Source organism: Cricetulus griseus, chromosome 2 (genome assembly GCF_003668045.3).
Source record: "Cricetulus griseus strain 17A/GY chromosome 2, alternate assembly CriGri-PICRH-1.0, whole genome shotgun sequence".
Classification (NCBI taxonomy): domain Eukaryota; kingdom Metazoa; phylum Chordata; class Mammalia; order Rodentia; family Cricetidae; genus Cricetulus; species Cricetulus griseus.
The window spans coordinates 42,649,698-42,665,294 of NC_048595.1; the positions used below are offsets into that span (position 1 = coordinate 42,649,698).

The 15,597-nt window shown below is 42.9% G+C and overlaps 1 protein-coding gene across 5 annotated transcripts in view; it reads left to right on the top strand.

Moving 5' to 3' along the window:
• The first annotated feature begins 183 nt into the window (after nt 1–183).
• Tceanc2 (transcription elongation factor A N-terminal and central domain containing 2) overlaps nt 184–15,597 on the top strand; it is a 33,321-nt gene continuing 17,907 nt past the window's right edge. Inside the window, exons 1-4 of one of the 5 annotated variants that reach the window (XM_027402364.2) lie at nt 334–474; nt 715–818; nt 912–1,054; nt 11,502–11,643. In XM_027402364.2, the coding sequence (XP_027258165.1) occupies nt 953–1,054; nt 11,502–11,643 (244 nt within the window). In that variant the 5' untranslated portion in view covers nt 334–474; nt 715–818; nt 912–952. Of the gene's footprint in view, nt 475–714; nt 819–911; nt 1,055–11,501; nt 11,644–15,597 lie in introns of all 5 variants that reach the window. The other 4 variants (XM_027402365.2, XM_027402367.2, XM_027402363.2 and 1 more) reach the window with 4 other exon arrangements.

Here is a 15,597-nt window from a genome sequence, read left to right on the forward strand (position 1 = left end):
CCCTTTCCCCGCCCCTCCGGCCAGCGCTTCCGACTCCGCGAGCTCCTCGGCTCCGCCCAGTCCCGCCCAAGCTGCTGCCTCCCGGCCCGCCTCTGGGACTGAGAACCTCTCCTGGGCGGGCTTGAGGACCCGGCCAACCATCGCGGCTGTGGGCGCGGAGAGGCGCCCGCCTCCTTCTCCTCAGCGAGGCCGACTGGGGCCTGTAATTCGCCGCGGCCGGGAGCGTGCTGGGGGTGTTGCCTCCTGCAGCCACGACCGCCGCGCGCCTCGCAGGGCGTTCTGGGAAGTGTAGTTCTCGTGAGATCACCGCCGAGGAACTGGGCCCGGGAAGAAGTGTACGAATAATTGCGAAGCGTGGTTGGACGGGGGATCTCGGGGGTCAAGAGACCAAGCTGTAGGCAGGCCGATTTTCCCGGTGGATCTCACGCTGAGCTGTAACTTGATAACCCCTTTCCAGGCCTTCGAGTGCTGGGGGTAAGGGAAGGGTGGGATTCTTGTTCATGGACCTGGTTGGGGTCCTCTGACCTCCGAGCAGTGGTTTCTGGTGCTGCTGCTGTATTGTGCCAAGGTCTGGAGATGGTTGTTGTTGGTCTTAGAGTAACTCTTGGGATTGGGGCCGCGGTGGAGTGGTTGTAAACCCAGTAGAACCCTAACTCTGGTACAACTCAAGTCAGCACACTACCTCGGGTATTAGAATCCTCTTCCCTCCCTTAGTGTGCCCTTCTGGAAGCTAAGAGACTAACCTAGGAAGTAAAGTTATCGTATGGTTTCAGTTTTTGAGAAGAGAGTTCCTCTCTCGAGAGGAAAGCTTACTAACTGTAAGTACCACCCAAGAGTCCCCATAATTCAGGAGTGTTTCTAGAAAATCCACATCTCCGTCTTAATGAAGTTTCGCCCTGTTTCTTGATCAGAATTCTCCTCAATCATCTGAAGGTAGTCGGAGCACCCAACAATGGATAAATTTGTCATTCGAACGCCTAGGACCCAGAATAGCCCGCAGAAGAAACAGCTCGGAGGAAAGGTTTACAAGCAAGCCACGATTGAATCTTTGAAGGTGAGAAGGGATCTGGGACCACAGAAAAAGTGCAAAGGATGAGGATAATGAGACACTGCCAAAGGGGATCGTGAGGATTTCTTAGTAGGCACATTTCAGGGACCATTTTTTTTTTTCTCTTTGTCACATAACTTGTGCAAACTTTTATCAATTCCTGTACCTCCCTGTACTAATACAATTACTCCGGCTTTAGAGTATGGTTGCTAACGGATAGGATCACCACCCCCCTTGATTAAAAGGTTTTTTGTTTGTTTGTTTTGTTTTGTTTTTCAAGACAGGGTTTATTAGTATAGGCCTGACTGTCCTTGAACTAGCTCTGTAGACCAGCCTAGCCGCAAACTCAGAGATCTGCCTGCCTCTGCCTCCCCTGCCCTGCACCAGCATGCCTGGGTGAAATGTATTCTTATAATGTATATCTGTGTCTATGGTGGGTGTGTTCTCTAGAAGCTTTGGATCTCTTTGGAGCTAGAGTAACAGTGATTGTGAAGTTACCTGAAGTGGTTGCTGGAAATTGAATTAGGGTCCTCTGCAAGAGCAGTATATGCTCTCAGCCACCCCTGAGCCATCATCTCTCCAGCCTAAAAGTTTTTGCCAGGAATATTAAAGTTTCAAGTAGGATTCTATATGCTGTAGAGACAAACCTAGTAAAGAGGAAGTGATGACACTTTACAGTGCTTTGGCATCTTATTGGCATATCCCTCTACGGCTCCACCTAGGACCACAGGGACTTAAATGTACTGTTGGCTCCCTGGAACTAAGTTTGATTCCAACTAGTTAGGAAGAGGCAGAGAGTATTTACAAATAAGCAGTGGAGCTAAGTGTGCTAGTGTAGACCTTGCACTTAGAAGGCTAGTGCAGAAAGATGGAGAGTTCAAGAATATGATGTGTTACATAGCAAGACTGTCTCAAGAAAAGAAATGAAATATATTAGGGGTGTAGCTCAATGGTACAGTGCTTGCTTGCCATGCCCTCCACTCAGTCTCTATCACCACACCAAGAAAATTTTAAAAAGCAATAATCATATAAATGCTATGTTAATTATGATTGTACTAAAAACAGCTTGCAGTGAATCTCTTTGGTCACCTTTTACCTTGTCTGCATTTCTGATTTACTTTTAGCTTTCCTGGTTGGTTTCTCTATACGTGAGATTCCCAATATCTGTGCTCCCTAGAGTTCTGCCTTGGTTTGTATGTTTATTCAGGGTGACCATATCTATCCCAAGGCTCTCTGTGTGTAACTGACACACCTGCACCTCCAGTCTACATTTCTGAAGGTAAGAGAGCATCTGGGACTAGAAACAGAGGTGGTAAGGCAGCGTTCTGAGTACTTGGTTTAGATCCTAGTTGTATTCTTTTCCTGGGCACCCCCATAGGCTTACCAGACCTGTATTAGAAAGCCCTGAAGAGGAGCTGCCAAGATGGTTTCCGGGGTGGGGACAGTGCTGGGGGATCAAACTCCAGGCCCCTTGACTGCTGAGTAAAGGCTCCACCACCAAGCTGTGTCTAGATCACCAGCCTCCGAAACTTTCTGTTCTTTCGAATCTACAATCCCTTTGCCAGCAATGCTCTTACTCCATTGTCTTGGAAGCCGTATAGTGTAGTGATTAAGAATATGCTGGAGCCGGGCAGGCAAGATGGCTCAGCAGGTAGAAGCACTTACTGCTGAGCCTGAAGATTTTAGTTCAGTCTAAACTAAACCACATGGTAGCAGGAGACAGCTGACTCCCGTAAGTGATTTTGCTATCCGTCTCCCAGGTACAAAACCACTCTGGTCGGAGGAGGATGGTCTTTGTGTCTCTTGTAGCTTAAGTAAGTTCCTCTTGCTGCACTTACTCATGCTTTCCCAAAGTTGCTTCTTTGCATGTCTGCATCCTGCAACACTCTGAGCTTCTTGAACCTGTGTCCTAGTGGTTTTGTGTCTCTACTGCCAGGTACAGGACTTGACATATAGTTTATTTTCCTAAACAACCATCTAGAACTCTAAAGTTTTGGCGTGACACCTGAGACCTTTCCTATTTGGCTCCAGCATGACTTACGTTATGTTATGGCTTTCCATTTGTGTGAGGACATTCTAGCCACCCTCTCCTTACTTTTTAACTTTTTTCTTTTATGGTTGTCTCTTTTAAGGGTTAGGGCTTTCTTTTGATGCTGGCCCCTTTTCCTGTAAAATCTTTCTCTTTGTTTTTATAGAGTTAATTTCTACTCATTTATCTACTCTATCAAGAACTACTTTCCTTGTGTCATGACTCCAGGGACTCTGAAATATTCACCTCTGTTCTCTTGGAATATATTAGAGTCTGGCATATTTTAAGTAGTCATTAAAAATTTGTTAAAATTGAATGTCGAGATATTTTCTGCCTCCTTTAAAAGCGTCAATCCTCCCGTCTTCAGTTCTCTCGCTCTCTCTTTAAAATTTTGTTCATCTTTTAAAAATATGTACGGGTACATATATGTATACACACCATGTTCATCTAGTACCCATGGCAGTAAGAAGAGGGCATCAGATCATTTGGGATCTGGAGTTACAGACCATTGTCAGCTGCCCTGTGGGTGCTGCAAACCAAACATCGGTTCCCCAGAAGAGCAGACAGTGAGTGCTCTGAACTGCTGAGCTATCTCTCCAGCCCCACTTAGGGTTTTGAAAGAAAAAAAGCAACTTTGTGCCCAGCACTCTGCTGGGTACTGCAGAGAACATAAGAGAAATCTGAGATCAAAATATGAGCCCTCATGAGACTCCCAATAAGGGCATGAGAGCATAATAACAATATAAAATTGTGCTGTGTTCAACTGTATGATTAAAGAATTTGGTAGATCCACTCTGTGCCAAGTTACTTATCCCACACACCAGCATCATGTTTTAGCTTTAGTTTTTACTTGTCTTGAGACAGCACCATGATATAGACCAAGCTGACTGGTGATCTTACTGCCTGGCCACCCTATGTTGGTTGGGATTAGAAGCCTGTTGTAGCTAGTCTTTCTCTGTCCTACCAGCCAGCTCCCAAATCATGACATGGAGACTTACTATTAATTATAAATGATCAGCTGGAGCCGGGTGGTGGTGGTGCAAGCCTTTATTCCCAGCACTAGGGAGGCAGAGGCAGGTGGATCTCTGTGAGTTGGAGACCAGCCTGATTTACAAGAGCTGGTTCCAGGACAGTCTCCAAAGCTGCAGAGAAACCCTGTCTTGAAAAATAAATAAGTAAATAAATAAAAATAAAAAATAATGTTTTTTTTTTGTTTGTTTGGTTTTTTTTTTTTTTTGGTTTTTCAAGACAGGGTTTCCCTGTGGCTTTGGAGGCTGTCCTGGAACTAGCTCTTGTAGGTCTTGAACTCACAGAGATCCGCCTGCCTCTGCCTCCCAAGTGCTGGATTAAAGGCGTGTGCCACCAACGCCCGGCTTCTAACTAATTTTCAATTAGTGGTTGTTCAAAAGTAGACTCAACAATCCACACTTTTATTTCACCATTTCCATATTATATCCTCCTTTTTCTCTTCAGAAAGAGATTACTGAATCTAATCTCCTTTGTTTAGTTTTTCTTTTTCCCCTGACCATGACCAATAACAATTTGTAACCAACTCCACTAAACAATGACAAATATCCATAACCCACCAAATTATCACAAACCACACCCACCCCATCTCTTGGGAATGTGGGCATTGTGTCTCTAGACTGCTTCCTGTTGTCTGGAGGTACTGGCATCTTTAAGGGACCCTGAAAAAATTAAGATAATGGTCAAGTCCTGGGGGGAGCTAGCTGTTGTCCAGTCTCAGTGTAATGGGATAATGTAAGGATTATCTAAGGTTCTGGCTAGAGTAGTCTGTGATGCTGGACTCATCTCAGTCAGCAGCCTTGAAGCTGTTCTGGATACACAAGTCTGAGGAAACTACAAGAGAGACATTTTGAGAAGCTGGATCACCTGGGCTACCTGTTTTCATTGGTGTCTGGTCCTCTTCCGAAAACACACAAACTTTCAAAGTTAACATATATCTGCATTAACACCAGTATGGAATGTGCAGTATGCATAAGTCAGTTAAAGATCCATAGTTTTTGTTTTCCTCCTGTACAAAATAAGAGGGCAGCAGCAGGATGACTCCATGGGTAAAGGCACTTGCTGCCAAGCCTAACTAAGGACCTGGGTTTGATGACCTAGGACTTAAATGGTGGAAGGAGAGAGTCAACTTAGAACCAACACATATACCCTATGACCTATGCATACATAAATAAATAAAAATATAAAAATAAGATTTAAAGGCTTGTATAGTAAGCTCCAGGTAAGGTTGATGATAATGATGGCATTTGTCGAGCCTGTTTTTATAGCTAGGGCATTATATGATGCTTTATAGATATTAACTCTTAAGTCTTTGTAACAGCTATGAAAGGTATAGTTTTATCATTTACAGATGAAGAATCCAGAGGCTGGAGACATAGTTTACTGGCTAAGAACACTGGCTGTTCTTCCAGAGGACCTAGAACATGTCCAAACACCCATGACAGCTCACAACTGTCTATAACTCCAGCTCCAGGATATCTAGTATCCTCTTCTGGCCTCTGAGAGCACCAGGCATATACTTGGTGAACAGACATGCAAAAACCCATACACAAAGAGAAGAAAAGAAAAGAAAAGAAAAGAAGGAAGGAAGGAAGGAACCAGTGCATGAGAGATGAGGCATTTTGCCTAAGGCCAGTACAGCACTGAGTGTCAGAACTGGGGTTTGAACTAGGCAGTCTGAGTCCACACAGTCTGCCACTAAAACTAAAGAGAAATAGAAGTTTCTGAATGCCAAGCTGGGAGGTATGAAAATCTTAGGACCATTTTACTACTGTTATCAGCATATTACAAGTAATTTCACCATAGTCTTATCTCATTCAATAAAAGGGAGACTCGGTGGAATTCATGTAGTGCACATTTATATGGTAAAGGTCAATTTGGCTAATCTCATCTTACTCCTTTAGGAAGTGATTAGTTCCAAGAACACTTTTTTTTTTAACTATTATTAAAAGATAGAGAATATGCCAGTTCTTTCAGGTTTAGCACATCAGAATGCTTTATGAATCTTTCCCTTTGTAGGAATGATGCACACATTACTGCTTATGAGTGATTGTCTTCTGTAGTTACTTTTGTCAACCTGCATTGCAGCCATCCCTGGCTGTAAGACCAGACGAAAGGCCCATCTTCCCAGTGATAATGGTTCAGTATTCAGACTAGCTTTCCCCACTGTAGTCTGCAGCCGTTTCTCTTGTGTCTGTCTGTGTTCTGAGTCATGCTGGTAAGGGATGCAGGTGTATGCTTACAGTTCTGTAATTCCAGCACTCAGAAGGTGGAAGTTGAAGTTGACGGTCGTCCTCGGCTACGTATCGAGTTCAAGGCCAGGAGCCTGGGCTGCATGCCACCGTACTCTGCCCTCCAAAACGTGAATAGCTGTGAACAAGTATTTCTTTGAGATCTTTAGAATTCTTTTTTCCCCTCTCTAGTTTCTGCTCTTACTCTTTGGACCTGAAACTGTTGTATCTAGCTTTGTTTCATTTCGCCTCCTGTACATTGAGGATGGGGAGATAAAATAAGAACAAATTGACCCTCAAATTGTAGTCTGGTAGAAAAGATAGCCCTGTTCACGAGTGCACACAGAAGTATAGATGCAGTAAATGGTCCACAAAGAGGAAGGTGGTCAATGGCAGTAGAAGAGAGGCTTCACAGGAGAGTTTATACTGGAGAGCCTTCAAAAGACAAATGGTTATCATGTAAAGGAAGACCATCCCAGGAAGTGGGTGTGAAATGCTGTCTTAGCAGCTGCTGATATATCCTGAGCATATAATGACCCTCAAGGGATCTCGGGTCATGGAAGAGGTCTTATATCAAGCCAGGCAGTGGTGGTACATGCCTTTAATCCCAGCACTTGGAAGGCAGAAGCAGGCAGATCTCTGAGTTTGAGGCCAGCCTGGTCTACAGAGAGAGTTCCAGGACAGCCAGGACTACACAGAGAACCCTGTCTCCAAAACAAAAACAAAGAGTTTGGACTTATTTATTCCGTAAGTCAAAATGATCTGATTTGGGATTTCTAACATGTTTCCAACTGTGTATAAATGCTAGATTAAAAGTCTTTAAATAGCCAAACATGGTGGCTCACACCTTTAATCCCGGCACTGGGGAGTCAGAAATAGGCAGATCAAGACCAGCCTGTTCTACATAGTGGGTTCCTGGGCAGTCAGGGCTACAAGAAAGGGAAATTCTAAGGTACCAAGAAGAGACGGGAAATTGAAACCTGGACCTTAAATAGAAGATGAAGCTGAATTTGGAGAGGTGGGGGTATTGAAAGCAGCTGTAATGTTTAGAGGTGAGACTTCAAGGTTAGTATGGGACAGGCCTCAGAGCCTCATCGGTTTGGAGCTGGAGCTGGCACCCATGCCCTCAGTGGAATTTAAAACTAAAATAGGTCTACCATTTTTGTGAAAAGTGAGAGAAAAATTCCACCTACCAGTTGAAGAAAACAGTGTGAAGAGTGCCATCTTCTTGAGGTCTTAGATAAGAAAAAGCGTCTACTGTAATACATTAGAACCACATGCCTGGTTACTATGTGTACACACTGAAAAGTTAGCATGAAGTCTAGTGTAAAACCAGGAAACTCCAAAAACTTGCAGAGGCGAATTGTGAGTTTCCTGTTAAAACGTTTCACAAGACTGAGGAAAAGCAATCTTCTTTAAAGAAGATTTCATAGTTCAAACACACTTTGTGAGATAATAAACTACAAGGAAAGCAAATTATAAATTCTCTGTCCCAAGAACTGGGGACAAGAGAATAATCTGAAATCTTAAATATGTTTTGAATGTTCACCAAGAGTTTAAAAATGAAAGGAATAGAAATAAGAATGAAAGAGCTGGAGAGATGGTTCAGCCGTTAAAGGCTAGGCTCACAACCAAAAATATAAGAAATAAGAATGAAAAAGAAACAACTTATCCAATGAAAAATACATGTTTGTTGAGCAGAAACATACTGAACAAGTTAAAAGTAGACGAGATGTAGCTAAAGAGAAAAGCGGTAAATTGGAAGTTTGGTAATGAAGCTATCATTTAGAATACATCACATAGAAATAAAAAAGAATATGAAAAAATAGGAGTTTTTGAAAGAGACTTGTAAGAAGATTGACACAAATATCTTTGAATGTGTGTTCTAAAAATGGTAGCATTTAAATGACAAAAACACAATTATTTTTGTTGTTGTTGTTTTGCTTTTGTTTTTCAAGACAGGGTTTCTCTGTAGTTTTGGAGTCTGTCCTGGAACTCACTCTGTAGACCAGGCTGGCCTCAAACTCACAGTGATTCACCTGCCTCTGCCTCCCGAGTGCTGGGATTAAAGGGGCAAGAAATACAATCACTCTTAAACTGTGAATAAAAAACAAAGTTAAAGAAAATTCAGATAATGGTGCATACCAGTAGGTTCCAACACTCTAAAGGTTAAAACAAGAAGATGGAGAACTTGAAGCCAGCCTAGGGTATGCAGAACCTGTCTCAAAACAAAACAAATTCAGTCTGTTTAACAGATAATAAGAAAGGAGACAAGGCCGACGATGGCTCGGCGGTTGAGAGCACTGGCTGCTCTTTCAGAGGTCCTGAGTTCAATTCTCAGCAACCACATGGTGGTTCACAACCATCTGTAATGAGGTCTGGTGCCCTCTTCTGGCATGCAGGCATACATGCAGGCAGAACACTATATATAATAAATATTTAAAAAGAAAGAAAGAAAGAAAGAAAGAAAGGAGACAAAAAGTAAAGGAAAAATATTTCTAGTAAGTAACAAATGCAGATGAGCTAAATAGGGTATTGTAAAATATCTTTACATTACACTGGGCAGAGGGGTGGGAGAGCAAGACAGCAGCACCCACTAGAGTTTGAAGATCTAGAGAAACTGAAAGTGAACTGGTAGGAGACAGTAAACAAAAAAGCCAGGAGTACATTGAAGCAGTATTTATAACTGGAAATATGCGGGAAAGAAGCTCCCTCTAAGATGTGTGTCTAGAATAATAGGACTACTATTCTGTACTGCTAGCATGGGGCAGCTCTGACTGTATTAACATGAATACCCCAAGAAAACACACTGGATAAGAAAAGGTTGATATTTATACCTTTCAGTAGAAAACAGCTCCTATGTGGCTCAGGGTCTGTTGTTTTTTTTTTTCTCTTTTGAAGCATTTAGTGCTAATGCTAGTTTATACTGCAACAGCACATAGGAAAAGCGTTTTCTCTCAGTTTTGATTGAGTCTCCCAGGGGCTGAGAACAAGGAGTAGTTATAAAATGATATTCTCAAATGAGGATCTGGTGCATCTCTCTGGAACTAATGCAGGCAATACATGAAGACCAGTTTCTGATGGTGAACCCACCATCTTCCATAGACCATAGAGAAGGTCCAAGTTGGGGATGTGTGCGTTCCTCAGTGTAAGGTGAGAGCTCCTCTGTGGCAGTTTCCATTGGAGAACTCAACTCTGTTCAGGGAGTTGGTCAACACCCAGACCAAACCTGAGCTTGGGAAGTCCAAAGACAGTTGCCGGCTGATGCAGAGGGAGAAGCAGATACCTTGCCAGGCTGTTGTCTTTTGGAGCTTTTTAGGGCAATCACAGAAGAGAGTGCTGGATAGCTTGGGTTCAAATAGGGTGACTAGGTTCATAGGCTCCTTAGAAGGACTGTGGGCACCTACAGAGGAAGTCCGTATTCAGAAAGCCTACAAAATAATGGGTTTCATTATGACATTTTTTTCCTTTTTACATTTATTTATTGTGGGTGTGTGGTGGTCAGAGGACAACCTACAGTTCTACTATGGGTTCTGGGGGGAATTAAAATCAGGTCTTCAGGTTTGACAATGCCTGTTTCCTCTGGGCCATTTTACCAGCTCTTACTATGGCATTTTCATACGTTTCATTATCTGTTCTTACTTACTTCCCACTGCCTTTCCCCACTAACTGGTCCCCGTCCCCCCCCCCCACTATCTCCTTCTGCTTTTCACATCACTCTCTCTTTGTTTCCCTTTAGAGCTCCTCCTCTCTCTCTCTCTCTCTCTCCTCTCTCTCTCTCTCTCTCTCTCTCTGTGCGTGTGTGTGTGTGTGTGTGTGTGTGTGTGTGTGTGTGTGTGTGTGTGTGAGAGAGAGAGAGAGAGAGAGAGAGAGAGAGAGAGAGAGAGAGAGAGAGAGCTGTAAGAATCATTACCAATATAGTAGGTGTTTCAGGTGAGTTCTTAGCAGGGAACTCTCCAAGGAACTGCAGAAGGCAGACGTCATCCTGTTGCGGAGAGTGATCTTTTAAATGCCTGCCAGTTCAGAGAACACCAAAACCCGATCAGTGTCAAATCTCTTCCTTGCTGTCCTAGCTTTGAACCTAGAAGGCAAAACCAAAGCAAGCAGGCAGGGGGCTGGGAAATAGGGGAACGGGTGTACCTTCCTTTCACCCTTTGCTTCTAGGCTGGAAGCAGACCCCATGTTCTCCCTCCAAGGGAAGGAATATACCTTAATATCTCATGGCTATATTGAAATTTCATGTAGGAAAGAACACACATGCTAAGTATCTGATGTGAACACATACCAGAACCCCAAAGCCTCCTAAGGCCCCTCTTAACCCCTAACTGCCCACCTGCCTGGGGTAATAGTGATCCAAGATAAGGTATATAATTTTCAATTATAAAAGCTACTTTTTGCCTGCCACTTTTGTTTACTAAAAAGTTCTTAGTTTAAATGATTTCAAAGCTACAGAAAAATCACATGACAGTACAAAAGCTCCTTCCCCCAAATTCCTAATTTCTAGTGTTTTGTACTTAATGGAAGCATGAGAGTCAGCCGTAAGACACTAGCTTCTTTTGGAAAGGAAGACGGGAAATGAGTTTGGTGAGGGAGGGAAAGGACTTGAATTTTATAATGCTTTAGTTTATGGGGAATGGCAATCTTTTTAAGTGGTGGGTTGCTCCCTGTACCTTTCTGTGTCTTTGAAGGTTTTTTTTTGTTTTGTTTTTTAAATTCTTTCAGAAAGAAAATTTGGGTTTTCTCCTCTGGGAAGTGGGGAAGTGTTGTGTGATTTTTATTGTTGAAGGAAACATGGTTTTATGATGTCTCTGCTCCGTGCATACAAATTAAGACACTTAAACGAGCTCTGAGGTTGATTCACCTAGGCATCGTTTCCCTTCGCCTCTCTTCCTTAGTACCTCTCACTGCTAAGTGCCCAGTGGTGTCTGGCATGGTGAGATTAAAAGTTGCACTTTTCCTAATAGATGCAACTCTCCTCCTGATTTGCAGTAAGCAGGACCTGCTTTTAAGCAATTACCCATTGTTGGGGGCCATCAGACACACTGTGCTTTGGTTCAGGTCATAATCAATAATTCATATGTCAATAGGAGAGCCATTAGCTCAGGTGAAGGCAGATGTCTTTCTAATGAAAATGTTCCATTTTCCAAATGACTTTTCTTTTTCACAGAGAGTTGTGGTTGTAGAAGACATAAAAAGATGGAAAACTATGTTGGAGCTTCCTGATCAAACCAAAGAAAACCTAGTTACAGCCTTACAAGAATTAAAGAAGAAAATACCCTCCAAGGAGGTGTTGCGATCGACAAAGATAGGTACGCTCCTGCACTCTGTGAATAGTCCTTCCAGTGTATCTCCCCTTCTTCCTGTACATCGCTAGTTATCTGACCCATCCGAGCTTTTCACACTGTCATTGGATGGGACCTTTGTTTAGAACGTTTTACTAGCCTCAGGCTAACACTTTTGTAACATATAGTAAAAATTCGAGAAAAAAAATGAAGTGACAATACACACAAAACGAAGTCCTCAATCTTTTAAATTTTTTGTTTTCATTTTATTGTGTGTTGGGAGGGGGATCGGGTGTCCGTTTACCACAGTGTACTTACGGAGGTCAGGGGACAACTTAGTGGATATTGGTTTGCTCCCTCCAAGATGTAGCAAGGTTTGGTGGTAAGCACCTTTACCCCACTGAGTCATCTTGCCACATCTCCCCCCATTCTTTGATTAGAGTGGACAGAATTACTCTGTTTGGTTATTATATAAGGTTTTAAAACCCTGTATTTAATTTCTGTACTTATCGTATAGTGCTGCTAAGTGACAGTGATAGATAGGTAACATTTTGTGTGTGCCCGATGCTGACTATGCAAAACGATTGAGACCTGATTGTGACCTGGAGATGCTGAGGGTTTGGTAGAGAAGGTGATGGTGTAGACAAGCAGGAACAGTGCCTTGCTGCCGCTATAAACAAGCACATGCCACCCGACACTGTCCACTGTTCTGATCTGGAGAGTCTGCATGTGATCAGCAAGGATAGAGCTCGGTACTTCAGAAAGACTCCATAAAGGAGGTGGCATTTCAGCTAAATCTTGAAAGAAACTCAGCTTAATCTGTCATCAGTGGCAATAACTGGCAAAGCCTGGTTTGTAAAACAAAATGAATGCAACATTTGCCGCTGTGTCATTTATTATGGCTTTGGAAATATTTCAGAGGTAAGTGAGGGACCACGTTGAATTGCCATTTTAGTGCAGCACACAACTGTGGATAATAGGCAAGGGAGGAACAACACGTGTTCCTCAAGCTGCTCTCTGTTCCCCGGAGAGTCCAGGGTAGTCTTTCACAGCTGCTGCTTCTGCCCTCACTAGAGCAGCCGTCGCCTCCTCTGCCTCCCCTTGACCTCTTGTTCCTGAGAAGCAGGAGAGAGCAGCGTCACACTGTCACTAACAGCTGGGAAGAGCTGTGCAGAGTCCCCAGGGAGCTCCCAAGAGTCTTAGAGTTGCACCCCTGTAATATAAACCAGCATCTGAGGAAATTAGATGCTTAAAGAACATAAAACCCTATCATTATAGCCAAGGAGATGCTCCCATCTGTGGCAGGATTTGCTGTCTTTGTAGGTTGTGGTCACTAGAGGGCAATAAGACCATTCACATGAGCTTGTAAGGCCTTTCCACCAGTAGAGGGTACTAGTGTTTAATATTTTATGACCTGTTTATTTATGCACATATATATATATATATATATATATATATATATATATATATATATGATCCTGTTTAGACACATACCACAGATACCGTACGTGATCAGATCTTAAATCTCAACATAATAAGCTAGGATTGTCCTAAAAGGCAGGACAGGTGATCATTTTAAAAACCATTTCTGTTTGACCTTTGAGTATAGTTTTGAGTGCTTTCCAGAATGGGTGTGTCGGATGTTCAGACATTACAGCTCAAGGGCCATAATAGAACTACCATGAGATTTGACTTAGCAAGAACTGGAATCCATCCAACTTTTGAATCCTGACCTTACTCAGCCTTCCCTAAACTTGAAATTGCTTGGAATGAAGGGGGGTGGGGTGGGGTTTGGTTCCTTTACAGTTATATCAGGTGAAGATCTTACTTGGATCATTTCCTGAGAACGTTTATGCTTCAACTTTTAGCCTTCCTGCCTGGCTCTACCTTGTAGGATGTAAGCAACAAATATCTACAGAGTGTCTTCTGTGTGCTGGGAACTGTGGGGGTGTAAAGGAGGCAGGAATTGCTCCCTTCTTCTTGGAGCTTTAAATCTGATGGAAGATGGGCAGTGTAATAAGACTTTTTTCTGTGGTGTAGTACAGTGCTCTGACGATGGGGAGATGCTAGCCAAGTGTATGGAAGTAGGAGAGGAGGTGTTGAAGAATGTGTCAAGCAGTGGGTGCATCGTGGAAGCTGCATTGAGGGTGGAGTGGGAGAGAGAACACAGTCCTGTCCCAAAAGCTCCGAGTTGTGAGGTGTGTTTAAAATGTAACATGCCAGAGAGAGTATGGCAGGAAGTGAGGCTGAGAGACAGTCTGGACCAGATGGAGAAGGCTTTTTGTAAGCGATTCAGAACTGTTTGGTTTTGGCAATATATTAGTTATCTATTACTGCATAAAAGTGTCTTAAAATTTAGCTGCTTAAGAAAGTATTATTTCACGTAGTTTCTCTAAGGGTCGGCAAACCAGGAGCCAGTGTATCCGAATGGCTCTGGCTCGGGATGTGCTTATTTTGGTTTAGTTTGGTTTGGTTTGATAGAGGCTCTTACGACCAGGCTGGCTGTGTAGTTCAGAATGACCTTAAACTCCCGATTCTCTTATCTCCATCGCCTAAATATTGTGATTAGAGGTGTACAGCACTCCTCCTGGCTGTTCATTGTCTTTTAAGAGCTTGTCATCGGGCTGCTGTCTTCTGATGGGCTTCTAAGATAACAGGTGTTAGAGGATTGCTTGGAGAAAGGCCCTTAGTTCCTCATCACATGGGACTATCCTCATGGCTGCTCCTCAAAGCAGCTGACTTCCCCAGAGCCAGTGACCCCAAAAAGGACAAGAATTGAAACAACAATCAATACAGAAGCCACAATTTGCTGTTTGTTTCTTTGGTTGGTTTTTTTTTTTTTTTTTTTTTTTTTTTTTTTTTTTTTGAAACAGTTTCATTGTGTAGCCCAGATTGGCCTGAAACTCATTGTGTAGCCCAGGTTGGCCTGAAACTCATTGTGTAGCCCAGGTTGGCCTGAAACTCATTGTGTAGCCCAGGTTGGCCTGAAACTCATTGTGTACCCAAGCCAGCCTCAAACTTGTGATTATCTTGTCTCAGGCTCTCAAAGGATTACAGGCCTGAGCCACCATACCTGGTTTCCATCATTTCCTTTATAGCTTAATCTCAAAAGTAACACGCTGTCATTTTCATCGTATTCTGCCTGTGGCTGCATTTGACCAACCCTGGTACATTTTGAATGCACTACACAAGGTGTGGTTACCAGGGTATGAGACTCACTAAGGGCTGTCATGTGTATTGGCTACCACAGCATGTATTCCTTTTTATTTATCCCACATATATTTCCCAGACCTACAAGTTCATGTTTATTTGTTGAAAATTTACAACCATTCTTTCTTCCAGTGTGTTTTTACTTTCTATTCCCTCCTGAGATTCTGTCGACAGTCTAGACAATTTCTTCAGATATGTCTTCCACACTACTAATTCTCTCTTCTGCTGACTCTTAACTCATTCATAAGTTCTTCATTTTGAAACTGTTTTTGTTTTTTCACGTTTCCTATTGTCTCTAGAATCATAGAACATCTCAGAGAAATGTCTAAAAAGATATTGGATGCAGTCTTTAATTCCAGCAGTCAGGAGGCAGAGGCAGGTGGATCTCTGAGTTTGAGGCCAACCTGGTCTACAGAGAGAGTTCCAGGACAGCCAGGACTATGTAGAGAAACCCTATCTCATAAAACAAAGAACCAAATCAAAACAAAAGCCAAAATGTTGTTGGATGCATAAAGCTGAAACTAAAGAAAGGTTATAACCATTTCAGTGGGAATACTTTACCATCAACATATAGCGAGGAGCTGAGGAAACAAAACTAGATAAGCCTTTGCAGGAAGACTCTAAGGAGAGCAAAGAGCCAAGTCCAAAATCTGGAAGCACATGAATATTTAAGGGGTTTTTAGGACCACACTGAGAATGTTGGCCAGAGGGACAGAAGAGAATATTGTCTCTGAAATGAGAGTCAGGGTTTGGGGAGGGCATAGTCAGCCA